Source organism: Diaporthe citri, assembly GCF_014595645.1.
Source record: "Diaporthe citri strain NFHF-8-4 chromosome Unknown scaffold_4, whole genome shotgun sequence".
Lineage (NCBI taxonomy): Eukaryota > Fungi > Ascomycota > Sordariomycetes > Diaporthales > Diaporthaceae > Diaporthe > Diaporthe citri.
In genome coordinates this window covers 1,104,038-1,130,445 of record NW_025064849.1, presented here as the reverse complement: position 1 = coordinate 1,130,445, position 26,408 = coordinate 1,104,038, and the positions used below count along the sequence as shown (strand labels likewise).

General features: G+C 56.7%; 9 protein-coding genes across 9 annotated transcripts; 3 read left to right on the top strand and 6 right to left on the bottom strand.

Annotated features, from left to right (window-relative positions):
* Positions 1-5,062: 5,062 nt before the first annotated feature.
* Positions 5,063-6,042, bottom strand: INS49_009512 (uncharacterized protein; the record flags this gene model as incomplete). The annotated part of the gene is made up of 2 exons (XM_043170242.1): positions 5,063-5,637; positions 5,718-6,042. 2 exons carry the CDS (start codon positions 6,040-6,042, stop codon positions 5,063-5,065), a joined length of 900 nt encoding a protein of 299 aa, XP_043024807.1.
* A 1,671-nt stretch (positions 6,043-7,713) lies between these two features.
* INS49_009511 (uncharacterized protein) lies at positions 7,714-9,162 on the bottom strand (the record flags this gene model as incomplete). The annotated part of the gene is made up of 2 exons (XM_043170241.1): positions 7,714-8,720; positions 8,907-9,162. The coding sequence occupies 2 exons, from the start codon at positions 9,160-9,162 to the stop codon at positions 7,714-7,716; spliced, it is 1,263 nt and encodes a 420-aa protein (XP_043024806.1).
* Positions 9,163-10,327: 1,165 nt separating this feature from the next.
* On the top strand, positions 10,328-13,323 carry INS49_009510 (uncharacterized protein; the record flags this gene model as incomplete). The annotated part of the gene is made up of 4 exons (XM_043170240.1): positions 10,328-10,330; positions 10,648-10,948; positions 11,306-11,425; positions 11,489-13,323. The coding sequence occupies 4 exons, from the start codon at positions 10,328-10,330 to the stop codon at positions 13,321-13,323; spliced, it is 2,259 nt and encodes a 752-aa protein (XP_043024805.1).
* Positions 13,324-13,823: 500 nt separating this feature from the next.
* Positions 13,824-14,929, bottom strand: INS49_009509 (uncharacterized protein; the record flags this gene model as incomplete). Its single annotated transcript, XM_043170239.1, has 5 exons — positions 13,824-14,228; positions 14,362-14,520; positions 14,650-14,696; positions 14,806-14,839; positions 14,927-14,929. 5 exons carry the CDS (start codon positions 14,927-14,929, stop codon positions 13,824-13,826), a joined length of 648 nt encoding a protein of 215 aa, XP_043024804.1.
* An 819-nt stretch (positions 14,930-15,748) lies between these two features.
* INS49_009508 (uncharacterized protein) lies at positions 15,749-16,657 on the top strand (the record flags this gene model as incomplete). Its single annotated transcript, XM_043170238.1, has 2 exons — positions 15,749-16,311; positions 16,492-16,657. The coding sequence occupies 2 exons, from the start codon at positions 15,749-15,751 to the stop codon at positions 16,655-16,657; spliced, it is 729 nt and encodes a 242-aa protein (XP_043024803.1).
* A 125-nt stretch (positions 16,658-16,782) lies between these two features.
* On the bottom strand, positions 16,783-17,138 carry INS49_009507 (uncharacterized protein; the record flags this gene model as incomplete). The annotated part of the gene is made up of 2 exons (XM_043170237.1): positions 16,783-16,887; positions 16,998-17,138. 2 exons carry the CDS (start codon positions 17,136-17,138, stop codon positions 16,783-16,785), a joined length of 246 nt encoding a protein of 81 aa, XP_043024802.1.
* Positions 17,139-18,002: 864 nt separating this feature from the next.
* On the bottom strand, positions 18,003-18,536 carry INS49_009506 (uncharacterized protein; the record flags this gene model as incomplete). Its single annotated transcript, XM_043170236.1, has 1 exon — positions 18,003-18,536. One exon carries the CDS (start codon positions 18,534-18,536, stop codon positions 18,003-18,005), a length of 534 nt encoding a protein of 177 aa, XP_043024801.1.
* Positions 18,537-20,003: 1,467 nt separating this feature from the next.
* Positions 20,004-21,884, bottom strand: INS49_009505 (uncharacterized protein; the record flags this gene model as incomplete). Its single annotated transcript, XM_043170235.1, has 1 exon — positions 20,004-21,884. The coding sequence occupies one exon, from the start codon at positions 21,882-21,884 to the stop codon at positions 20,004-20,006; it is 1,881 nt and encodes a 626-aa protein (XP_043024800.1).
* Positions 21,885-24,471: 2,587 nt separating this feature from the next.
* INS49_009504 (uncharacterized protein) lies at positions 24,472-26,264 on the top strand (the record flags this gene model as incomplete). The annotated part of the gene is made up of 2 exons (XM_043170234.1): positions 24,472-24,800; positions 24,872-26,264. The coding sequence occupies 2 exons, from the start codon at positions 24,472-24,474 to the stop codon at positions 26,262-26,264; spliced, it is 1,722 nt and encodes a 573-aa protein (XP_043024799.1).
* Positions 26,265-26,408: the final 144 nt, after the last annotated feature.

The window sequence follows — 26,408 nt, the reverse complement described above, 5'->3', positions numbered from 1 at the left end:
GCTTTGAACAGTCTTCCACGCAGAAAAAGCCCTACCGAGCCTTCGTCGCCCAATCCCTACGGCGCTCCAGTCATGGCCAACAGGATCGGCAAGTTCATAGCACTGCATCTCTCTGGGGTGGTCATCTCTGCAGGCTCTAGTCCCGACCCTGCAGCGACAGCCCTGGAATTCTACCATTTCAGCCCAAAATGACTTTTTTCCAACGACTTTCTCTAGCACATGCGTTCCCCGCGTGTCGGAAATTCTGCCTAGGCACCAAGTACTCTCCAACTCGATTGGCGTATGGAACAATGATTTACGATGCATTCGTGGAAGGCATCCAATCGCATTGTACAACGTGTCGGGGCGTGGGACTTTCTGTCAGCATGCTTATATTTCGGAGACCGATCAGCAGAAGAAATGCTGTCAAATGGATGTTATGCCCAAGTCAGACCACCCATCTATATAAACAAATGCTACATGACCAGCAAGTATAAGTGCTATCTGAATTTACAGGTCTTCCTGAAAGAACGATTTGAAAATAGTGGCAGCTCCAACCAAGGTATGATACTTGCCACGAGGCCGGAGCCATCATTTGACCTAGCTGTTGATGTCATTAGCTGGAGCTCATGGTACACATGGTGTAGGCTGGTAAAGTGGCAATAAGTTGTACGTCATGGTACTGTTGGAGCAGTTCTTCCAACACGCCCCCTGCTTTCGAAAATATATAACAGAACTGGACAAGTGTGCCGATGTGTTTACGCTACTATTAATAATATTTGCATGTGACTCGAACACCAATACATTGCTTCAGCTACTCATTACGAAACCTTTTTATTGCGTCCCACGCGGAGTATCTTTCATAAAGACGATATGCTATCTATCACCAGAGTCCCTCACACACGTCAATTATGCTGGATGGATCACGAATTCATTCCATGATCCGGTCTCTATTTGGGGTGGGCCTGAGGTCCAGAGCCTTACTCTCACATCCCCTCACCCTCAGCCATGTGTGAACAAGATCTACCCCACCCAGACAGTCGGTGTGCATGTGCATGTGCACAAGAACGTGTCACAAGTTTCACTAGGGTGAGCTACGGGCCGTTCCTGCATAAGCCGACAGACTAGACTGATCCTAAGTTTCGCCCGTCACGGTCCCGTCTCCAGCAGCTCTCAGGCTTAGACACCGGCACGTCATGGTTCGTTCGCTGGCGGACTGACAAGTCAAGAGTACGGAGTACTCAAATTTGCACGCTCCTGCAGCAATCACCACCGCTGAACTCGAGCAAGGGCAGACCAGTTAGGCTTTTCCCTCGCTGTTACTGGTACTAGATCAGTATTAGTAGCCTTCCCGCTTCCAAATCAAGTGACATCTTTTCACAACCCCCACTTTTGTTCATCAAAACCCAGGTAGCACAAACGGTCGAACACCTCCTCGGGGGTCGAGCCGATGCCAAATTTTCACAGGGTGAGATAGCGTGGCTTCGTGCTTACTAGCAGTCAGTGCTCTTCCGAGACTGGCTCCCAGCCGATCCGATGTTCGCGAGGCGTGCTCGACCACCTCAATGTATAGTCAATAGGATCTAGAGACAGGTACTGAGGAAGACATAGAACAGAAAACAGTGCGAGACTGTTTTATACCACATCCCATGGCATTTTTGCGAGCCCAGCAAAAATGTTTAAGACTTCCGCAGGTGGTAACGACTCGGCAGCTTGCCGGTGCCGGCTCCAACCCGATGAGTCGGTTGCGCTTATGCTCGAACACGGAAGTGGACATTCGGCAATTTGGGGTCAGGACTACACATCAATGCCGATCCTTTTGCGCATCGGATCTCTATGAAATACGTGCAGCTATGCATGCGCACGCATGCACGCGCACATATGCACGCATGATTGACAAGAAGGGCTGCAGAAAAGTGGCTCGGACCGAGTATTCAGCGGGAGGGGAAGCACTAGGTGTAGTTTTAGCCAGCCACACATCCCAATTTAAAGCAAGCAACACACGATAAGATAAGTGCACGTCATACTGTTAAAAGACAGGGGAGCGAATGCGGTTATCTGAGTCCGAATTCGGGTTTCCGCCCTGCGACGCGATTTCATCCCGCGAGTCCATTCTGCTTCGCAGGATGGAAGGCCCATCAATTGATTCCCACCTGCCGTTTGATATTCTGGCGGGGCTACTGGGTTTGTCCGTGGTAGCAAGATATTCTTCATGTGATCGTGGGTCAGAACACGAGCGCCGGGATCTCGTGGGAGTGGGTCCAGTAACTAATTCCTCCGGAAACAATCCCATTGGCACATGTTGTCTCACCGGTCGCTGTCAAAAAGCATGCTCACATATGTACACGGGGAGGGGTGGAGTGTACTGATGATGATGTTTTAGCTTCACCGTCACGGTCTTCGCACACAACGGCGTGCCCGCGGCCTGTGCCTAGTGGGTTCTCATGTTCCGTTCCTACGTCTTCTCGATGATTTCTGCTGCAAAACATGCCCATCGTGTAATTTAAAGTGTTGCACAAAGGCAGCCGGCTGGTGAGCCGAGGCCGGAACGCTAATAGTAATCGGGTCCTCCTGACGTGGTGATAGCCCAACCAAATTCGACTGTCTTCGACCCCTTGCCCTTGATTTGGCGCCAGTTTCTAGCGTCATGGTGATACAGAAGCAGTATGATACGAAGGACTCGTCTCGCCGGTTGACAACCAGCGCTGTCGAGTTACGCCTCCCGATTCAACTTACGGGGATATAAAGAGGATGTTACTCCGATCTAGATGGCTAGAAAATAATTTAGGTGCTCCATTCTGTACTCTAATTGTGCTGTGTTCTATCAATCAGCCGTGGAATATCTATACATTCATTATCTTCTGTGAAAGACCGGAGCCAAACATCGGCTGTCACCTCCCCTTCCCCCACGGCCCGGGTGTCTCCTCCCCTTCACCCACAACCCCGGCGTGCTCCCGCGCGCACGCACGCACACGTACACACATGTATGGATGCATATCTGTGTCATGTACGCATCAATGCCTACATGCGAGTCCCATACCGAGCACTGATTTGTATTTAATGGAACAGAGACAGCCTCCTTCCCCGGGCTCAAGCATTGCTCGCGGCGTGAAATTCATACTCGACCACTCTCTCAAGAGTCTCGAAACACAATCGGACACAAAGGAGTTGGCAACACTCTGTTGAAAGAGTTGCAATACTAGTTCACTGTCCCAGTTTTCCAGTGGCAGGATCGTCCAGCCGTCGCGAGATAGGGGTGCAATCTTGGATTGCACTACCAAGACCATGGTAAGTGCTGACTTCTGTGACCGGCACAAACAACTCTTCACAGCATGCCGTGATATGCCAGCAACTGAAAGGGACGCAGCCATCCTCATCTTCGACTAAGAAGGACAAGGGCGTCAAACAAGCAGTCAGATGTTACTGGTATTGTGTGAGCATATTCCGTTCACTAGAATCCACGAACGCCGAGTCCTCGACCTTACTGACTCAAAGTAGTGCATATGCAGCTGCGGGCATCAGTCGATAAACCAGACGGCTTGCCCGGCATGTTTTCACGGACGTTGCGCTACTTGCATTACAAGAAAGCTGAAGATGTGAGCCGCACGCCGCAGGGGTACAAGGTAGTAATACAGCATCGAACGGAAGCCAATCAGCAAGGATATCAGCGAGGTGTGGGAGGAATTTTCCGAGCATCGCCATTGGGTCGCCCCGCACGACAGCCAAGTTCTTCAGGCTCTTCCAGGATGGGTTGGTCGACACTAAATTGGTTGGCAAAGTACCCCTTGGAGGCTATCAGCAACGTGGTCTACTTTACCGCCAGCGGAGCAACCACTCAAGAGGTGCCCAGAATAGCATTCCTTGCACAAAAAGGATCTCAGGACAACCAACACGGCGTTAGGTTGGATAGGTTCCACTGCCACAGTCTACTTCAGAGGTCTTGGTCTCCTCAAAAAGGAAACGACAGTAGATGTTTTCTGGTGCGGGTGTAAGATAGAGCTCAATACGACAGTACGCACCTTCACCGCTACACGTTCTTCCTAGGGTTCGCCATTCGCCCGCAGGCGTCTGACTGTGAGATCCATTGCCAGCCAAATCAGCGTGCTGGAAGAGTGAGAAGGGGATCATCGGGTGTTGTATCTTACAAGTTGCCTTACTTGTCATCCTGCAAATATATCATATGCTTCCCCCGGAAGCTTGGGGCTTCGATGCTACCTGGTAATGCATCTCAAATGAGGATTTCTTTTTTTGCTCTTCTCTTTTGCTCATGACAAAATCATTGCCGTACAAGAAGGCATCGTCCGCCTCTTATTAATCAGACCTAGCCCCCAGGTGAGGACGCAGGCTGACCTTGGTCAATCATGACAGCCCGAGGAGTGGACCGATATCCCGGGAAAATGCACATTTTCTTAGCCCCCCCCCCCCGCGTCCCAAAGCTGGGGAACTCTTCTCGAAGCCCAACGTCGCACAAGAGGATCCATCTGGCGGTGAGAAGGCCATAATTGATGCCCTATGAGGTCGGCTCCGGTGTACGTCGAGGGCGCAGCTCGCCGGTATAGAGTGGCAACCCATGCCACATGGGTCTTCCTCTGTTTCACCATTTGCTGCATGCAGTGCTCTATATATCCATACAGCGATATGAGGCTCCATCGAGGTTCCATCGCGCGACATTAAGCTGGGACAAGCGACCGGTGAGCTCACCTGACCTATACCAACACCATTTCCGGCCGCCTCAATATTCAACATTTCAGTAGTAATTGATGACTACTTTCCTTTGATTGAAGTTGGGCTCCAGAGTGTGACTCTGCAGGGACAGCAGGTCGTGATAAGAGGAGGGATGGGCCGTGAAAATCGAAATGCAATGTCCAATGTGTCCCAAGGGAACCAATCGCCAGTCTATATACACAGCCCGGACGCCGACATATGCTTTGAGAGTTCCCGTACACTTTTGTTACAGCTCCCCAACGGTGTCATGTGGTGCGATGGGGGCTCGCCCAACGGCCGAGGCCAATACAGCCTCCTTTGACCGCTGCCTTCGATTGGGATATCGGAGTCCCGCGCAGTGACTGAAGGATGTCCTGCACTACCACCATCCCTTCTTCTTGGGCTGCTCCGCCTCTTTCGTGTGTGTCTGTGATGCCGTCGAGTCCTCGATACCGAGACGGTCCAGCGGCCCACCGCTCCGCTGCGCCTCCTTCTCCTTCTCAAACGCCTCGCGGGCCTTCCTAAGCATGTCCTGCTTGTCCTCGAGCGAGCGCGGCGCCTCACTGCTGCCAGTCGTGTCCTGGGTCGACTTCTTTGACGAGAACCATCCAAACAGACCGGACGACTTGCCTTCGGTCGATGCTGCGCCCCCGGATGCCGCCGCCGCCGCCTGCTCGCCTGACCCGGGTGCCTCCTCGTCCCTCCTGATTGGGGCCGGCGCGCTCAGTATGCTGGGCAGCTTGAAGTCTCCTCCGGCGCCGCCCGCGCGGGCGTTGGCCTCCTCCACCAGCGAGATCTGTTCGTCTGACGCGTCGCCCCTCATGTACGCCAGCCGCGCCGCCTCCAGACTGTCGGCCGACATCACCCTCTGCGCCTCGATGAACTCTGCCTTGCGCTTGCGGTTGTACCGGAGCATGTCGTATGCTGTGTATGCTGTGAGGAGACCGGCGACGGCTGTCGAGGTAGCAAAATTAGTTAGCATTTAGACGTCCGTAGAAGAGATGAAAGGAGCTCGTGGAGGGCCCGGTGCGTACCCGTCAGCCCCACCAGGCTTATGACCGTGATCCTGTGCGCCGAGTCGAAGAAGGGCCGTGACTTTGCGATCAGCTGGTCGAACCGCGATACCTGGGCTGTCTTGGCCCTCTCGTGCGCCGCTCGTAACCGTGCCACCCGCTGTTCTGGGGTCTCTGAGTTTGGTGCTGCCGCTCGCGCGGAAGCTGCGGCTGGCTTCCTGGGTGCCCCTCCTGCCCTCGGTGGTGGTGGGAATCGCGATGGGCCGGCTTTGGAGGATGCATGGGGTGTCGTCGCCGTGAACCGGGTCGCCGAGGAGGCGCTCCTCTCTCCGTCCTTGGCTGCCATTGCGTGGGTAGTTTTTGCTCTCACTGACAGAACTGCTACATGGGCGTGGGATCGACAGTAGGAGATCAAGCCGGGAAACAGGCGTGAGGGTGTGGAGCTGCTTGCTTGCGAGACAGCCGGGAGCTTGGGCAGAATTGTATGATGCGATGCGAGTGGTGAGATTTTCCTTCGGCTCGGAGTACCTGCCCGGGGGAGCTCCAAAGCCTGGAGTCGGCCGGCAGGCTGGGCAGCCAGCAAGCTTCCAAAACGGGGAAAGGCGGTCAGATTCCGGACGCGCACCCGGCAGAATCCCGTTCCCTTGAATATATAAACCCCCATCCCCTTCTGCGGTGGGTCAAGAATCACTGTAGTTAGGTTGGAAAGCCTGCATAGCACATCGTGGCGCTGACCAGCTTGGTTTGCCCTGCGGGGTCAACCTGGGCGGAATTTTTGATGCCAAACAATCGTTATTTTCATTGAGCTCGTCGCCTTGCGCTTCGACTTGAAGAAGAAAACACGGCGGTGCAGATGACTGTCGACTCTGCGCATCGTCCGTGGTCTATGTCAACTGGCTTCAATTCATTATTTACCAGACTTACCATTCTGTCTACCATGCCTTGAGGGTCGACCTCAGTCGACGGTGCACAAAGTGATGGCTTCAGCAACCCAGTAGAAGTCCATGACTCTTAACCATGTGCCTACGATAGCACATCGACTTGACTGCATGTGTGTGTTGTGCTTCTGCGAGATATCATCTCCCGTCGTGGCGACCGTACTCCGCCCCTCGCTGACGGTGATTCCCGACCCAAGATGTCTGCCTGCCTTGGATGTGACTCACACCCAACCAGCGCCATCACGTAGTCACAGTCCTTTCCCAGTCACGGTTCTCTCCCAGCCACAGTTCTCTCCTAGTCATGGTTCTCCCCCAATTACAAATCTCTCCCAATCACCATTCTCTCCTAGTCACGGTTCTCTCCCTTTCCCCAAATCACCTGGGCTTTGGGCAACAAGGAATTAAATAAGCAGCAAGAAAAAGGCGGGTGAAGTGACAGGAGTTGGCGAGCTGAACCATCAGCTTCAGGTGTTATTGCAGTGTCTGTGTTGGGAGACGTTTCCTGACAAGAGAGTGTGGCAGACTCTGGTTACCAAGGTAAATCAAAGTTTTGAGATATCCTGGGTGTTTTGAATGGAGTCTAGTACACCCCCAGCTGGTGTACTCATGTAGCTCATGAAAGAATATGCTTACAGTTGACACTCCAAATTGAGATCGATGTTGCTACAACCCTGGAACTAGCCACTCTCCCGCGACAAAGTCCTCGAATACTGTTCTGCTACACCGAGACGATCTCAACAACAGCACGGGTCCGATTTCGACTTTAGAGAAACTAAAGAGCATGAAGTGACTCGAGCTTTTGCTGACCGACGCCCCGAGGTTTGGTCCCGGCTAGCTTGGTCCCGCCCATGACCTGCCCCGAGTCTACGCAAGTTGTGTCAACGCATGTTTCACGATTCAGCACATTAAGATGGCCATGTTCTAGAGCACGCCAACCGAATGGTATACAGGCGCCTAGGCACAACTTCAAATCTCGACATTACATTGTAAGTACTACATGTTGTAGATGTCCCCTCAAAGCGTCATACAGATCAGAGCACCTCTCATCCAGAAATGTCCTGATCCCTGCGGCTCGAGTTTTAGTTCTCGTCCTCGGCGTTGGCCTCCTCATCGGCGGCGGCCTCGTCTTGCGCGTTCTCCTCATCGGCGGCAGCTCCATCCTGTGCATTCTCGTCCTCGGCGGCAGCTCCGTCCTGGGCGTTTTCGTCCTGAGCATTGGCCTCCTCGTCGGCCGCAGCCTCCTCATCTTGCGCATTCTCGTCCTGCGCGTTGGCATCCTCAGCGTTGGCGTCTTCCGCGTTGGCGTCTTCCGCGTTGGCGTCTTCCGCATTGGCGTCCTCCGCGTTGGCATCCTCAGCGTTGGCGTCTTCCGCATTGGCGTCTTCCGCGTTGGCGTCTTCCGCATTGGCGTCCTCCGCGTTGGCATCCTCAGCGTTGGCGTCTTCCGCATTGGCGTCCTCTGCGTTGGCATCCTCGGCAGCGGCCTCCTCGTCCGCGTTGGCGTCTTCCGCATTGGCGTCCTGGGCGTCGGCCTCCTCGTCGGCTGCGGCCTCGTCCTGGGCGTTGGCGTCTTCAGCGTTGGCATCTTCGGCGTTGGCGTCCTCCGCGTTGGCATCTTCCGCATTGGCGTCTCCCGCATTGGCATTGTCTCCGGCAGCAGCCTCGTCATCGGCAGCAGCTCCGCCTTCCGCATCGGCGGCCTCAGCATCGGCACCGTCGGCAGCAGCACCGGCGTCGGCACCTCCCGCGGCCTCCTTGGACTGGTCGAGAACGGCAGAAGCCTGGTCGGCCAGGGCGTCGTCCTTGGCGACCTCGGAAGCATCAGGGTTGTCGGTGGACGCGTCGAACTGGACGTCCGCGGAAGCGGAACCAGCCTCGGCGGCATCGTCGGCGATGTTCTTGTCCAGCTTGGCCTGCTCCTCGGCCATCTCGGCGGCGACATCTTCGCCCTGTGCAGCCTCGATGGCCAGCCTCATGGTGGTGGCCGTGAGCTTGAGGACCTTGTTCTTGATTTTGCCGCGTCCGAGCGCAAGTGCGGCCTCACCGGGCTGGGAGGCGGCAATCTCGGTGTTGAAGCCTGCGATCTCTATTCACCATTGTCAGTTGGGAATTTCCATTTTGGTGATTTCAAAAGTTGCCAAAAAAATGTGCCTCGAGGGGTTGTCCGGAGAAGACATATAAGGAGTATCACCCAACCATGTCTGCAGTTGCAGTCATGAAGACATCTGGAGAGACATGCAAGTGATGACTTGGGTGTGAGAAGTTTTCTTACCGGCATCGTTAGCGATGGAGTTCACGGCGCTCAGGAACTCGATGTCCTCGGGGGCGACGGTGGTCAGGTCGGCAGGGAGGCCAGCGAGGGCCTGCTGGGCCTCTGCGGCGGCATCACCTGCCGTGCCGCCGGCGATAGAAAGATCGGCAAAGGTCTTGGCCGTGAAGACGGGGGCGGCCGTAGCCTGACGCTTCTTGCTGGGGGCGGCGGTGGCGAGCGAGGCCACGAAGCCGGTCAGGAAAAGAGAGAACCTCATTTTGACTGATTAGGTGGAAAGAAGGTATCCTGTAGGCGGATGGTCACACTGTATTATTCAAGCTCAACCGGGAGCAAACAGCACTGCTGTGGGAAATGAATGTATGTATCGGGGAGAATTATTCTGAAAGAGAGGATGAGAAGGAGATGATGGGGAGGAGTGAGTGCTGAGAAACATTATAGCCTCAAGGCCTCAAGTCGTCTTATATTTCATCTCGATAGTCGAGGATCTATCATCCCACATGGGAGGTAGAGACGACATGTCCCAAAATAGGATTTGGTGACCGAGACAGGACATAGGCAAGCGGGGCAGCCGTGGGCAGGTGAACTTGACACGCCTTGGCTGAAGGAGGAGAGTTCATCCAAGACGCGGATCCGAGTCTCAGGCGGGAAGGTCAGACCAAGCTTGGCGGTTACCCATGAGCCAAGCGGCCAAGCCAGAATGAACGACACAGATCTTTCATGCAGTTCCCGGGCTGCGATGACCGGATTCGAGGGACGCCAGTGAATCGATTCTCCGATCAGCCGGGTCGTCGTCGTCCGTGCAGTATGCCCTGTCAGTCCCGTTTCATGGTGTGAACAGCAAGATGGTCGTCTGCATAGTGTACGAGGGTGCGTCGCCACTGCATTGCATGCCGGCGGGAAGGGCGAGCTTGGATCAGGAGAGGTGCTCGACTCGTAACCCCAAGGGGTCATTGCGACGGGTCACAAAGATCCAATGAACGAGATCTGGAGCAAGTGATGGTGGGATTTGTGTGGCCGAGGTGTGACCGTCGAAGCTTGATGATGTGCGAGCCTCAAAGGCTTGTGTTGCAAGGCGTCTGAAGCCAAGGAGGGAGTTTCGTGGGGACCAAGATGCAGTGCTGGAGATCTGCGGGTGGCAGGTGCTGACTGGCCCTGGGGAAGGTGCAGGAAGGTGCACCAAAGCGCAGTCTCCTGCCTCGCCCATGCCAGAGGCTGCGGCAGCCACAACCGTCAGTCAGCCAGCCTGCGTCACCATCATCTTCGGGCTGCCTGGCAGTCCGTCTCTTGTATGTGTCTCGGCTGTATTGAACACTTCAATGTCGCTCCATGAGATGAACAGTCACTGTCATTCATCACGCCCCTTCAGCCACATCCAGCTGCCAGACGTCTGCCTCCGAGATCGACAAACAGATCTGCTCATCATGGTAATAAGCTTCACACTTAAAAGAAGCTTCTAGATAAGATCTGGTATCACTGTTTGGTTTGGATTGGCCCGGAATCCAGGTTTTCAGAGGTTCTGGTTCACAAACAAGGGAGATTCCCGTCGGTTCCGGGCTTTCGCAGGATTGACCGATCTTGGTGCCGCCGGGACAATCTCAACCCCACAAAATATCCACAAATATCTACCGCCCCCCACAGCGTTCGAGTTGCATCCCGAACCCCTGGGTCTTGGCCCTGGAACCTCGCCTTTCCGTCGTCTCTGCCGGGTTTGATCGCAGGGTTACCACTTTGTGTATGATAGACACGTCCCCCGGCCACAGTCGAGACAACAGCACCCGGCGGCGGTGAACAGAACAAGGACAGGATGACCCCAGAGGACATAGAGGAGCTGTTCAAGCGCACCGACGGTGTGGTCGCGGTGGTGCAGCAGGGCTCTGGCGGCGACGAGGACGATGACGAGGAGCCCACCCTGACCGCGGACGAGACGAGCTACCGGATCGCCCGCCTCAAGGACGTCCTGCTTGAGGCCCAGAGTGCTTGGGATAGCGCATCTGAGGATCTTGACCGCATCGCCGAGAAGCTTGGTGATGGGAGCCGGCGCTGTGAGTGGCATCCAGCAGCATTTCTATTGGGACGACCGAATCTTTCTCATGCTGCAGCCCTACTGAAGCCCATTTGCCTTTCCTCGGCAACCGGAACAAAACATTTTTGTACTCACATCAGAATAGTTACCTACATGTGCTAATATATTTGTTTACATGCAGCCCTGTGGCGACTGCCAATTGGCGAATCAGGTCTCCTGGATTTCTTCCTCGGCATCCTTCCCACGCCTGACTTAAGACTACGCCTCAGAACCCATGCCCTTCGCTTGATTGGTAACTCATGTGCAGATACGGGTGAGCATTGTCACCATCCACCCCCTTGGCAGCATTAGACGAATGCTCACCAACGGACACCAGATGAAAATAGAGCCCGCGTCGTGGAGGGCGGCCACATCAACGCCATTATAGACCTCCTTCAGCATGATTCCTTGCTACCATATGTGATTACCGTCTTGTACAATATCTTGGTAGACTATGGTGAGTATCTATCCTCCATCTGCCACTGGAACGCAGAGTCATCAATACTAATACATTCTTCAGAACCAGTTCAACTGCAGGCCTCTGAGGCCGGCCTCAGCCAGCGGCTAATAAACCTCCTCGGAGGGCCTCGCCTCGAGACGTCCCGTCCCTTGATCGGTCTGATATGCAAGATCCTCGCCCTCCTCATCACACAGGAGCCCGAGGCTCGCATCGGGTCCCCAGCAACGCCGCGGGTCCTTCTCAGCATCGCCACCGACCAGGAGCACCCCGTCGAAGTCGAGGACTTCAGCGCCCTCACCTCAGTGGCACTCGCGTACTTGACCCACGAGACATTCCAGGCGAGCAATCTGGCCAGCGTCCCTCTACTCCTGGACGCATTCTTCATGGCCCACACGGTCTTCGACCCATCCGATACTGATGACCCTGACGCCGCGGCGCAGTTGAAGCAAGTCCGCACCGCCTTCGTCCCCGTGCTCGCCGATATCTCGGCGCTGCCCGAATTTATCACTGTGCCAGCCCAGGGCGCCGGCCAGGCACAGTTACTGGAACACCCCGTTCTCAAGACCCTGCAGGGCTGGTTAAGCGGCCCGCCCGAGCATCCCACCCTGCAGTCTGCGGCGTGCCTGGCACTGGGCAACGTGGCGCGCAGCGACACGACATGCGAGACCCTCGTTGGCGGCGCCGCCATCCACGAGCCGCTCATCGAGCTCTTGATGAGTTGCACGGGCAGCGGGACAGCAACAACAACATCAACATCACCGCACAACCCACAGCTCACGCATGCGGTGATCAGCTTCCTCAAGAACCTCGCCATCCCCGCCGCCAACAAGCCCGCGCTGGGCCGCCTGCTGGAGCCGGGCCTGCTGCCCAAGCTGTGGTCCACGTGGGGCGACACACAGCCGCAGTCCCAATTCGCAGCCGTGTCGCTGGGGCGCTTGCTGCTGGTGAATTGCCCGCCGAACGTGGGGAGGCTGTGCAAGCCGCTGTCGGGCTTCGGTCCAGATTCGTCGGATGACACCCGCAAGACCAACCTACACGTCCTACTAGGCCTCTTCGATCGCAGCGACGTCGAGCCGACCAAGACGGAGGTCGCCCGGGCCGTGGCGAACGTGTGCCGGACCCTGCACTCCGCGCCCGTGGAATCCGTCCTGTCGGAAGAGTGGGAAGAGGCACCACCACCAACATCATCCTCTGCCGAGGACCACGACAGCACCACGCAAGAAGCGCCCAACCACAGCTCCAGTGCCACAAGCACAAACACGGAAGACCCCTCTTCCTCCCCCACCGAAACCCGCCGCGCGCACTTCTACGCCGCGCACCACCCGTCCCTCCCAAGGGCACTCTCCCTCCTCCTGACCCAGGCCCGCTTCCCCGCCCTACGGTCCGAGGCCTGGTTCGTCCTCGCCCTGACGAGCCGCCGCTCGCCCTCGGGCGCCCGCGTCGCCCGCACGGCGCTGGAGCCCGTGGGCGCCTGCCGCGCATTGGTCGAGGCGGTCACGGGGCGGCGGGACATCTCGGACGGGGACGACCTGCTAGCGGCGTCATCGTCCGGGAGTGCCGACGACACCGTCGAGGATGTGCTGAGCAACAGCACCGGCGGTGGTGGCGCGGGTGCCCAGCAGCAGCAGGGACAGGAGGTGGTCACGGTCGGCGGGGTGAGCATCGGGATGGAAGGCCTGGGCCTCGGGGACCTGCAGCCGCGGCAGGTCGACCCGGCGGCGAGGGCGGGCATGGCGCGGGTCGACCGGGAGAACGCGCTGTGTCTCGTTGCCGAGCTGGTCCGGGACGGCGCCGGTGGTGAGCTGGACCCGGCGAGGAAGGGCATCTACGAGCGGCTGCTGGTGACGGGCGGGGAGCTGGTTCTGAACTCGAGGGGCGAGGGTGCTAGTGGGTGATGGGGGTTCTGCAGCAGTGAGTTCGGTTGGGATGTCTACGAGATTGGATGGGTTGGATCAATCGACTGTTTGGCCGTAGACTTGCATCCCTGGTTCGCATTCGGTCGATAGTGTAATACACACACATCTCACTATTTCCGGATCAAAGATGTGTTTTTACACTCATTCAAGGTCATGTGTTCACAAGCTTCCATTCCTGGATGTCTTCAATGCGTCCTACGTTGAGCTGCTGTTCGGGTCCTGGTATCTGGGGGGGTATCCATCATAGCCGAGGATCAAGATCTTTTTATTTTCCGGCTCACATTCCCATCATGGATCCAGTGAAAAAGAGACTTTTTGTATCATGACCAATCCCCTCTGCCTTAGCAGCAATGCAACCCTGACGACGCAGCCCAGAGACCAACCGAAAGACGACCGACAGAGTACCAGTTGATTTAAAAACCTGCTCAACCCGCCCGAACACCACCCAAGAAGACAACAAGCGAGAGACTGCTGGTCGCTTATTTCTTCTTGTCGGCCTCGGCCTCGGCGGCCTCCTTGGCGCGCTTCTCGCGGGCACCCTGGTTGCGCTTGTTGGCACGCTCGTTGCGCAGCTTGCGGTAGGCACCACCCTCGATGGGGGCGGGGAAGTCGGCCTTCTTGATGGCCTTGATGGTGGTGTCGGCGTGGACGATGGGGAAGGCGGCGGCGGTGTTGGCGACGGCGTCGGAGACGGCCTTGAGCTCGTCCTTGGAGGAGTCGCCCTTCTTGGGCTTGTTGCTCTTCTTGGGGAAGAGGATCAGGCGCTCCTTGTAGGCCTTGAGGCGCTGGACGTTGGTGGCCAGGGACTCCTCGGAGATGTTCTGGCGGCGAGCATCGACGGCGATACCGATGGTAGGGGCGTACTGGCGGGGGATGCCAGCGGCCTAGATAGTGCCTTGTTAGAATCCTCCATCATTGCAAGCAACCTGCCGCAGCGTGCGCATATCGTGAACCAGGTCACGGTGGACATGGCTCGCCGGGCTTGTTGGTCACTTTTCGTCGGGTAGGTCAACGCACCTTCAGCTCAGCCAGGGTGAAACCACGGCCGGCACGGACACGACGGTTGTACTTGATGGTAGGGCATCGGACAACAGGTCGGAGCTTGTCGATGGGACGGGGAGCGACGGCAGCAGCCTTGGCCTGGCGGGCATTTCTGCGGGAGACCTTCTTGCCGGGCTGTATGTGATTCACTTTGTCAGATCGAGTCCAAAGATTTTTGCAGTATGCTCGGATGTTGAAGCGGGTCGTGGGTGTTCGCCCTCTCGTCCACCGCTGGGAGTCGGGATGTGTTCACGGAAATCGTACCTGGTCGAAGTGGGTTCGGACCCGACGCTGCCAGTCCTTGCGGAAGTCTGTAAAAACGCTGTCAGCATCGATGACGCCCAGAGGACGTTGTCTCGGCCGCGGTTGCGAGCTGGAGAGCGATCGAGGGATGAATACAAAAAAAGGGTAGAAACTAACGGTTCTTGACAATGGTCTGGTTGTGCTTGATCGCCTGTATGAGAAATCAAAGGGTCAGTGTCCTGACTCAATTGACGTCGACAGGATATATCCCCATGAAGGGGAGATCATTGCTGCTCACCATTTTGATGGTTTGCGCACAACAGCTGGGCTTGTTGGTTGTCGGGTTGTGGTTGTCGTCGTCAAGAGAGCTTACCTGCTGCGATCAAGACGGAGAAATTTCATCAAGGCAAATTCGAGATTTGTGGTTTCGGTGGGAACCCGCCTGATTGGTCGGTGGGACCCACTCACTGCTGCCTGGATTTCATGGCAGAACATTTAGCGGTGGGACCTGCCGAGGAGGTGGAGTCGCAGGCGGCGGTCGACAGCTGGCGCCAGGTGGCAGCCGAAAACGATGATTGCAACTGCAGGTAGACTTCTATCTTCCACTTTACTTCATATCAACCATCCTCCAATGCAAACATGCATCAGATGCACATCTGAATATGGGATCTATCCTAAATACAACCTAGGTAGTCTCTTCACAGACATACACAGTAAATTTCATTAGGTGAAATCACATCGTGCCTTCGCTCCTACAATTTTCATGTCTAAGGAGTCTTCCATCCCTCCAAACCTTTGGGCTCACATTGCATGATCATGTGCCCCTTGAGGCAAGACTCACCAGTGGGAGCAAGGACTCAAAATGCTAACGCACTCGAAGTTTGTAAACAGACCTTGATAGAGTAGAAGAAACTCTCGATTCAGATGTTACTCAGCAGAGCATACGTCTTTCTCCCGGATCGGCAAGAAGGGCGCGGAGATGCAGTGACAGAAGGGCGTGGGCGAACAGCCAGCGACTTATATCAAAGCAGCCATCCCAGCTTACAAGCAGCGTTGACTATCGACCGAACCCACAACGAAACTGAAGCACAGAAGATTAATCCTCCCTTTGACCCTCAACATGCCCATCAAAGCAGTGCTCTTCGACTTCATGGGCACCTGCCTAGACTGGCACAGCGCCGTAGCCGCCTCTCTGCCTCCCTCCCTCCCGGAGGAGACCCGCTCGCAGTTCGCCCTCTCCTGGCGCCAGGCCTACTTCGACCACAACACAGCCCGCCTCGCCAGCGGCCAGCCCCCAGAGGACATCGACATCTCCCACCGGGCCACCCTCCGCGCCCAGCTCGCCTCATCCCCGCCCGAGGTGCAGGCCGCCTTCGCCTCCACGCCTGGCGCCGAGGAGGCCTGCATAGCGGCGTGGCACAGCCAGCCGGCCTGGCCCGACGTCGCCCCCGCGATCGAGAGGCTGCGGGCCGAGGCCGGCGGGAGGGACCTCGACGTCCTGGTCCACGCAAACGGCACCGCCCGCTTGCAGCTCGACCTGTGCCGCTCCTCGGGCCTGCGCTTCGACGCCCTCCTCTCTAGCGAGCTGCTGGGCGTCTACAAGCCCGCGCCGGCGAGCTACCGCCGCGCGCTGGAGCTGCTGCGGTGCGAGGCCGGGGAGTGCGTCATGGTCGCCGCGCACGCGTGAGCAATCCTCACCGCTTCTTTCCAGGTTTCCCTGTGTTTCTCGTCTTGATATTCCCTCTTCACTCGCCCCGTATTCAAACTCTTGATTACAATCAAGGGGGGGGGGGAGGGGGCTAAGAGATGAGAATGAGATCATGTAGATTGGTGTGCCCCCGGGCTGACACTATATGTCCAAAGGTACGACACCCGTGGCGCCAAGGCGGTGGGCATGAAGACCATCTACGTGTACCGCTGGACCGACGACATAAACGAGGACCAGGCTACTGTGCGGCGCGAGAACGACGTGTACCTGGAGAGCATGGACGGGCTTGCCGAGGCGGTGGCGCGGCTTGGCTCGAGCTGATGATGGGCACGATTTGATGACGGGCACGAGCTGATAATAAGCACGAGTGGATAACGGGCACGAGTGGATGATGGGTATAAGCTGGTGACAGACATGAGCTGATGACGGGCATGAGCGGGCACGAGCTACTGACGGGCACGAGCTACTGACGGGCACGAGACTCGTTTATCCCTCGTGAAGTTCCAGAAGGACGGCCGTACTTCGTCCACATCAAACACGATCCCCTTCCACTGTAATATCAGCCTACTCTGATGGCCAGCTTCATTCATGAACGACCAAAGCTCATGTGCATCCATGTTCCGCGGAGGGTCAGCAAACGACATCATGAAGCCATGTTCACTGATCTGGCCCGGATCGACGTGCTGCCGATGATGATGATGGTACTGGCCAGCACCTTCTGCGCCGACTTGGCCCTGTTGTTGGGGAGCATGCGCGTGCCCAGCGCTACCCGTGTGCAACGAAGCCGCACCCGGACGGACATTTTGTATAGCCTCATACTGGGGTTGGCCAGCGCCGTGGCCAGCTCCACTCATGCGGAACAAATGTGCGTGTGGACCGACGGGCTGCGCAGGATAGGGCTCCAACTGACCAGCGCCTTGTGCACTGCTTTCTCCCTCAGGCGGGTGGGCATATCCGCGACCAGCTCCTCTCGTGTAGGGTGAGGGCACATTCCGTTGCATACCCGCGAAAGAGTTGGGACGAGGCTCAGGCATCTGTTCACCGGCATATGCGTGGCTTATCCGCTCGACCTCGGAGGTATGTGCACGGCTGTGAGGATCTGGGTCGCCGTATGAACCGGCCATGCCCTGTGATTGGACCTGACCTCCGGCTCAGAATGACCGATGCCGAGCAAACTCTCGTCCCTGTGAATGTCCTGCATGGGGGGTTGCTGAAATCGAGGGATGCCCTGCGGAACGCTTGGGTCCTGGCTTCCAAAGCCATGCTCCTCGCCTCCGTGGTGATGTTACTTCTGTGGGCGGAGATTCCCCGTGCTAGACGGGGTAGTACTCTCGCGCGCTCTCTTTTGCTGTCCTGCACTGCTGTATGAGGCAGACCTGGCGCAGGAATGGGCCCTTGAACACTTGGTCAGGCATCAACAGCCACGCCGCCTCCTGCAATATGGTGAGCCGTGACTAGACTCGCTATCTGAAGGTTAAGGCGAGCCATGAGCAGCCGTGCTGGCTTGGACTGATAAAGGATGAGGAGACAAGTTGGGTTGATATTGTGGTGAGCTCCTCTCTGCACTCCCGCCCGATGAATTTGGATCTGCAGGGCGATGAGCAAGCGGAGTACCAGAAAACCCCTCGTCGTGGAGGAATGGACCCAGGCCGATACTCCAATGCCCTCATTCCTGAGTGGACGGTGAGAGTTGTCCAGGCATGTCTGGTCGAGCTGGGTCCTCACAGGAGTGATCAAAAAATGAACTACCGAAACACATTCTTTTAGGTAAGTCGCCATGCTCGGCACTATCCGGGTCGTACCCATGCTGATACTCCCGCTGGTTCATGTCATGGGCAAATGCCTCTGGGAAATGTTCAGTCATGTCGGGTTGAGTCGATGCTGGGCTGGGGTCAGACACCTGGATCTGAGGAGTTGGCGCGGCGGGTTGAGACACATTTAGTTGAAGATGTGCAGAGGTGGGTTCGGACACGCCTTGTTGAAAATTTGGCAGTTCATCCTCGTCTTCGCGATACTCGTGTTGCTCATATTCGTCTCCTTCATAATAGTCTTGTCGATTCAAACCTTGACTTTGGTTCAGCCAAGGCATTTCTTCCAGAGCCTCATCCGCATAAGCGCCACCGATTGAGGAACCCATCTGGGCGTATCTATTCGCCTTTTTGTCGCCGGACATCCCTCCATAGTTACCGGGGTCTCTCATGGTGGTCAGTACTTTCGGGCTGGCTAATGTTAGGCGACCAAAGGTACGGAGGGCCCTGTCTGAGATGTGTTATTTACTTCTCATTGTATTTAAGTCGGCGATGCCAAAGTCAAGGTAGGTGTAGAAGTCGAGCTTTTTGAACGCTTGTTGTGCTGCTAAAGAAAAAGGTTCTGTCCTGATCTTGGTGTAGGTTTATGTAGTTTTGGGAAGCCATCATGATTATTAGAAGAGTGGCCGTCACTAAATTCTCTGACTAGCTTACCGTTATGTCAGAACAGTTACTCGCAAATGTATAAGTGTCACTGTTTGAGCTGTGACAATGGAATCTGGCTGATTGAGTTTGCCTTTCCATGGAGTTCGATCCCACATAAGTCCAGACTGATTTGAGTGACTGTTTCGGAATCCTATGAAGAGCCCTTGGGCATCTGCCATCATACAGTATTGATGGACTCTGCACCTTGACCAGATACGAAGCAGGTTGTCCCAATAGCATGTGGTGCCAGTCAAGGGAATGGATGGAATATGCTCCGCTTCCATGAAATGGATCTGTCATGGATGTACCAAAAGAGTGGCTGTGGCTCCGCTGTCTCTCTGCTATTCAACCATCGGTCCTCCTGTGGTTTATATGCCACAGCAGTATCCGTGTTCGGAAATAAGAAAGACTTATTTCTCTCGAGATTCTACCACTCCTGCGGTCGAGGTTCTAAGAGAGAGGAACATTTCAATTGTCCATTCATACATCTGGAAAGGGACCACATTCCTGTGATTGAGGCCGAAGTGACAGACATGTCTGACCCAGACCATCTTTGGAAAGCAGCTTGTAATGTCTGTTCCATAACGCAGGCACTTTTGAGAGCTACATATAAAACGTAGGGCCGGGAGTTATAATGGGATTTTGGAATTATCATTATTAGGTCAGTAGAGCCTCGCCCACCAACACGATCGCTCACCCCGGAGCGAGGAGGTCTACACCTCATGAGAAAGCAAAAGGGCCTGCCACACATTTCCCGGCACACGCAACAGGTGCCCTTCATAAATCCCCTCTCGTCATGATGACCGGCAGAAAGGAGGAGCTGTGACCACCCGCTTCCCGCATGTCGTGCGTATCCCAAGATCGTGATCCAATTTCGTATATACATCATGCATTTTGTTGTGGCGGGCCGTCATCCACGCGCCGCTCAGCAGGTATCGAAAGAAGTTTTCCCCCAGCGCGCGCACACAGATACGCGAACCTCTCAGTAACGCCACAGACTCCACTGCCAAGTGAAGCATTTTTCTCAAACAGGTATCCATGCCTTATGCCTTTGCACCAAAAGTGGGAAGAAAATAGAAAGAATACGCAAAAAAGAAGTTGAACAAAAAAGAATAGAACGCAAAAAAATGCATCGCCACCAAAATAACATCTACACTCAATGGTTCCGATCACCAATCAGGTCGTCCACCCACCCCAGCCGGTCTCGATTCTCATCACAGACCCGGGGCGAACTCGAGCAAGAGCCTCCACACGTACAGCAGCATGTCGTCCCTCCTGAGCACCATCTCGCTCCAGCTCTTGCCCGTCTCGGCGATCATCCTCGCGGCGGCGTCGCCCTTCTCGTCGCGCGTGAAGTAGTCGAGGATGCCGTACAGGTCCTGCAGGGTGTTGTCCATGGGCGCGAAGTGCAGCCACGGCTGGAGGCGGTCGTCGTGCCACTCGGCGTAGACGGTGCTCTTGGGCAGGGAGCTGCTGAGAAGCAGGCCGCGGTAGCGCGCGCTGAACGAGTTTCCGTCGACGTCGGGCATGAACTTGTTGACGTACTGCTCGGCCATGGGCTTGGACTCGACCTCGCGGAAGTAGGGCGCCAGGTACGTGCAGTTGCCGTCGCGCGGGAAGCAGATCAGGTGGTTGAAGCCCGCGTCCGAGTGCTCCGACAGCCACTGGCCCAGCGTGCCCTCGCGCCGCCGCGGGAAGTCGTACGTGTGCAGCGGGGGCATGTCAAAGGTCATGGCCCTCGCCCCGTTCCGCTCGATGTTGGACACGGTGGTGCCGTTGAGCATCTCGATGAGGCGCAGGCGCTGGAAGTGCATCCAGTTGCTCTCCTTATGCCGGCCCCCGCTTGCGACGCCGCGCCAGGTGATGCTGGTGGTCTTCTTGTCCCAGGTCGGGCCATGGGACGCGCCGCCTGAGTAGAAGGGGTCCTCGGTGAGATACATGGCGCCTGGAATGAGGATCTCGTTATTCATGGGCAGCTTGCTCCCGCCGAACATGGGAATGAGCTCTTTGGTCGTGGACAGGCTGAGCGGCTCGATGAAGGTGCCGTGCAGGGCGCGGAGGTGGGGCTGCAGGCAGGGATCGGAGGCGGCAGTGAAATTCTTGACGTAGCCGTTCTCGCTATACTCTGGAGCCCAGTCCTCGGGGAAAGCAGGTGGCAAGGAGAAGTCGGTCAGTGCGCTGACGTTGCGGCCCGGGGAGTCTGGTGAGCAGGTAACTCTGGCCAGGTCCCAGTACTTTGGCGAGTCCTGGGTGATCCACTGCGGTTGATAGGCATGAAGCTCCTTGTCGATGTGCATCCACGACAGCCCCTTGTAGTCCTTGATGACGTCCTCAACTGGTATGACCTTCCTCCAGATCCTTGCCTTCTCCACTAGGTCGTTGATCTCCTCCCAGGGCACCAGTATCCGGCTCTCATCCTTGTAGTTGATAGGCATGTCAACCTCTGGCAGGAACTGCTCAACCTCCTTGACCAGATCCGTCCAGAGCTGCAACCAAGGCACCCTGCCCTCGGTATCCCCAACCCCCATCGCCTTCCCGTCCCTCACGCGCACGACATGCTCCGACGTAGCAGCCCTGCGGGCCGTATCCCTGGCGTCGAGGCCCCAGAAGGGCTGAAGGTCATGGTAGATGCGATCGAAGAACTTCTCCACGATGACGGCATCATGCTTCAGGGCGTACTCGGCCCATTTGTCGAACCCGGGCGGCGGGTGCCTGCCCCTGCGCACACGATAACGGGCGGCAGCACTCCTCAGGTCGGTCGACCTTTGCTTAAGCAGGTCCTCCTGGGCGCGACGGGCATCTGCTATGAGATCGTCGATGGGGTGGGGCCCTGCACTGGCGGCGTCGGAGAGGATGTCGAGCAGCTCGGAGTCGGTGGCAGGTTTCCGCCACGGCGGAGAAATATCTGAGAGAGAAGGGGGGATGAGGCGAGTGGCAGTCTCAGATGAGCGGAAAAGGAGCAGCGAGGAGAAGAGTAGTGTGAGGCAGCATGCGACGAAGCAGTAGCGGCCAAGGGAGGGATAAGAGAATATGCGGCGTCGGTTGACCTTGGCCCACCCGCCAGGGCTGATGGGCGATTGCAGTGCCTGGTACATCTGGGCTCCGACGTCGAGACTAGACGGGAGCAGCAAGGACGAAAGGTAGGCGGCAGTCAGTGCCACTCGCGCGGGCTCTGTGCGAGTGGCTGGCTTTGTGAGGAGGGTAGTAATCGAGGTCGCTCCCTTGCGATGACAGATCGATGTCGTGATGGCAGGTGAAGCAGGTCAAACGAGCGTAGTGGGCACGAAGGTGCCGCTTAGGAGATGAGAGAAATGTTTCCCTCGAAAGAATAAGTGTCGCTCGCCCAGTGAGCAAGGTGGCAAGGCAAATCGCTTCAAAAAAAAAAAAAAAAAAAAAGCCAGGAGGTTGAGAGAATGATCAGCAACCAGCCACAGACGGGGCCGACGAGGTGGTTGGACCGGGTGGACTGGTTGAACTTGATTGCCGCCAGAATGAGCGGGCGCGGGGAGGTGGAGTCGGTCGTTCCTGTTGTAGTGGGATATTCATTGGCGATTCATTGAGGTGAATGCGAAGGCGAGGATGTCTAGTCAGGAGCTGTCGGGATGGCTGCAAGCAAGCAGACAATCAGACGGGCTGACAGACGAACGGACCAAAAAGTAGGTAGGGAGCAGGGAAATTCAGGGACGCCCCCAGGTGAGAAAAGGTTGGTGGGATGCAGCAGGTGCAGGCAGATCGTGCAGACGCGCAGGCGTGCAGGAGGGCGAAGAAGAGGAGGAGATTGGTGCTAGCCCAACTCAGGATGACGGGCGAAAGATGTCAAGTGTGTTCTAGATGCAAGACAATGGGACATGGGGCGGGTGGGCTATGAGGGACTATGGTACTATGGGACTATGGGACTATGGGACTGGTGTTGATCCTTCGCTTCGGTCCAGCGCTTATCTTGTTGCGAACCAATGTAACAAAATGGGTGCGCCGCTTGGCGGCTAGCCTGGGCCTGTCTGGTCTTGCTGGATATCTGGCTGCAGGGAGAGAAGAAAAAAGCCGGAGGAAAGAGACGGGTTGAGACAGGGTGAGACGGGGTAGGAGACGGATAGAAAGAGGCCTCGCCCACGGGAGGAAATTATGACGGGATCAGGGAGCTGGCGATCGAAATGCGGGCTGGGTTGGCGTTTTTTTGCCCGTCAGCCAGCCCGTTTCCCGCCCGTTCTCAACCACGTCTCCAGCAGGGCTGGCAGGTGGCACACTGAGTGACTGACTGTGTGTCTGTGACTGGCTGACTGGCTGATCAGACAGTCAGATCGGATCGGATCTGCGCCTCCTTTCTGATCAACAACCGACAGCAGCAGCATTGTGGCAGCCCTCCAGGTCCGCGAGGTGGCGTGTGCCACACAGGAAAACACAAGCACAGAAGGATTCCCGTCTGCCTGGGGCAGCGGGGGGCAGCCAAGCTAAGAAGTTGCGTGACCATGGGGTATTGGCATTGCTCGCGTGTCATCCTGCCCGCTAGCCCGCCAGCCCGCTAGGCATGCAGGTGTGGCACTTGCCCAGACCCGAGATTGCGGCCGCGATTGCGACAGGACTGTGTGGTCGCGAAGGGGAGAAGACAAAAAGGTAAAATCCCTCCAATTCACCCTTCTTCTAGATGAGACGAGGTGCAGTTGGACGTTGATGCCAGAGTCGGGGTCCAAGGTTCCAGGGTCTCGGTTGTTTTATTAGTCTGGGTTTAAACTTTGGATGGATCTGAGCCTGAGCAGTGACTCTTGCTCCCTCCTCAAGGTTTCCTCTCACTCAAGGTTCCGCCCAAGGTTCCCCTCAAGGTTTCGCGCCCAGGATCTGTCCGTCCCACGGACGTGACCGTTGCCTTGTCACCACCTGTCAGCCCCAATCTTGAGATCCAAATCCCACCTACCCGTTCGTCCAGCCTCTTGGGTCCCGTCTGGCCCGTCTGGTCTGCCAGCCCGGTCGCTAGCTGCCTTTCGCAAGGTTTGCCACGGGCGAAGCTTGGGATGCTTGTTGTCGACGTCGACCCTTCTTGTACCAGCTTCTCGGGTCACTGCCGACATCAACCCAGACATGCACGACGCCACAGCATCCCTCTGAATACAATGCTGACGAAAGTTTTGGACCGTCTCGTGTGCTGCTTGGGTGCATCGAAAACAGCCGCGTCATGTGTAGATTGGCACGCGAGTCAATTTTCGCCGACCGAGCGTCGACCCCCCATCGGCCTTCTGGTTTCCCTCCTTTGCCGATTGTCTCCCGATCACCGGCCCACACCTCCCACCGGCAACTCTTCCGTACCCGCACCCACCACACACAAGAGACACACAATCAGTCACTTGATGAATACCGACTGCCTACTACCGTCGACCGATCGCATCATCGTTGTCGCCGGCTTCCAATTGGCCTTCCTCACCACACACCATACCGGCTGTGTCGTCGTGCCGGACTGCCCACGGGATGCCTATCAATCCCACCCCACTCCGCCTGCTCGAGTTGCCTATCGCCGGCTGCTGCTCGTAGCCTGTGCCCTGGTCGCACCCGGCGCCATGAGACAATCGGCACGGCTAGAGAAACATGGGCGAGGTAGGCGATATTTCACAGGTATTATCTTCTTCGAGTGAAGAAGCTGCGCCGTTGGTATTCCTCACTGGTCGTTCAATCGCTTTCGATTGAACCTGCAAGATGCAATTCTCTTTGCTTGCTTTCTTTGCGCCTCTCGCCCTAGCGTCCACCGTACCTCGGTACGGAGGCCGTGGCCAGGGACTCGATAACGATGTTGCAGACTTCGAATGCGACCTTCCAAGCCCCCTCGACCCCTCCGGCGATGGCCTTCACTCGGCCCAGAAGCTCTTTAGCTCCCAGGCCGCACTGGCACAGCAGGTAGGAAGGCACTCAGCCCTCGTCAAGGTACCTTCTATATGCTACGACGACCTGGGTCCCTTTGACGAGGATCCGCGATGGAAGCCATTCTACGAATTCCATGATGTGCTAGCCGAGACCTTTCCTCTGGTGTGAGTAGCTCTACAAGCTCCAAGAGAGAGAGATACCTGGGATCAGGGCCTCTAATATCCCAGCTTCTTAGTCATCAGCACTTTACCCGCGAGAAAATCAACACCTTTGGCCTGCTCTATACTTTGCCAGGCTCAGACCCTTCCCTCAAGCCACTCATGCTCACGGCTCACCAGGATGTCGTCCCGGTGGCAGATGCATCAACATGGACACACCCACCCTTCGATGCATACTTCGACGGGACTTGGCTGTGGGGGCGTGGCTCCTCCGACGACAAGAACAGCATGACCTCGCTGCTGTCCGCGATCGAATCACTCCTAGCCCAGGGCTGGTCCCCAAAGCGGACAGTGCTGCTGGCGTTTGGCTTCGATGAGGAATGTTCGGGATTGAAGGGTGCTGGTTCTATTGCCGCACACCTCAAGAGCGTCTGGGGTGAGGACTCACTCGCCATAATTCTTGACGAAGGCGGAATGGGCCTGCAACAGATCGACGACGTGCTGTACGCGCTTCCTGCCGTGACGGAGAAGGGCCATGTGGACATCTGGCTCGAGCTGCACGTCCAGGGCGGGCACAGCTCCATCCCGTTCCCCCACACAGGCATTGGAATCATCAGCGAGGCAGTTGTTGCGCTGGAGTCGCACCCGTACGAGCCCGTGCTCATCAAGGACTCTCCGATCTACAATCACTACGTCTGCCAGGCACGCTACAGCCCGAAGGCGGAGCCGGAGGTCACAAGGCTGCTGGAGGAGGGCGACCTCGAGACGCTAGCCAAGGAATTGGCGTCCCAGGACCGGCCCACCAACTTCAGACTGCAGACCAGCCAGGCCGTGGATTACATCAGCGGCGGGCAGAAGATCAACGCCATGCCCGAGGTCGTCAAGGCGGGCGTCAACTACCGCGTCGCGCCGCACAACTCGATTGGCGAGATAATGACCAACGTCGTCGAGCACCTCGGCCCCATTGTAGCCAAGTACGGCCTGGCCATCAGAGCCTTCGAGGCAGACGACGAATACAAGAGTTACACAGGCCAGCTGCAGCAGCAGCGCGGTCTCCCCGGCACCGCAGAGCCGGCCTATGACGTCGACTACAACGGCACCCTGACGCTGACCTCGAGCCAGAAGACCCTCGCCGCGCCAGTGGCGCCCAGCTCCGGCGGTGACGCCGTGTGGGACGTCTTCGCCGGCACGATCCGCCACGCCTTCTCCTTCCCCGGCGGCACGGTCGTGCCCGTGGGGGAGCTCATGACGGGTAATACCGACACCCGGCACTACCTGGACCTCACGCCTAACGTTTACCGCTGGTCGCCCACCCGCCAGGGCGGGGCCGAGAACGGGCATACTATCAACGAGCGCGTCAATATGACTGTGCACATGGAGCTTGTGCGGTTCTACTATGACTTTGTGAGGAACTTTGATGCTGCTGATGTGGCGAAGAAGGGGTCTGGGTCAGCAGAGGTTGAGTTGTAGAGATTGTGGCACTCTGCTCAGGATAGGGTTTCAGAGAAGAGCGAACAGCATCAGTATTTGTTCAGACTCAGATTGGAATGCACCCTCGATCATCATGGGCGCAATCATGGCTATTGCTCCACGATAGACATCTGGACATGCTGT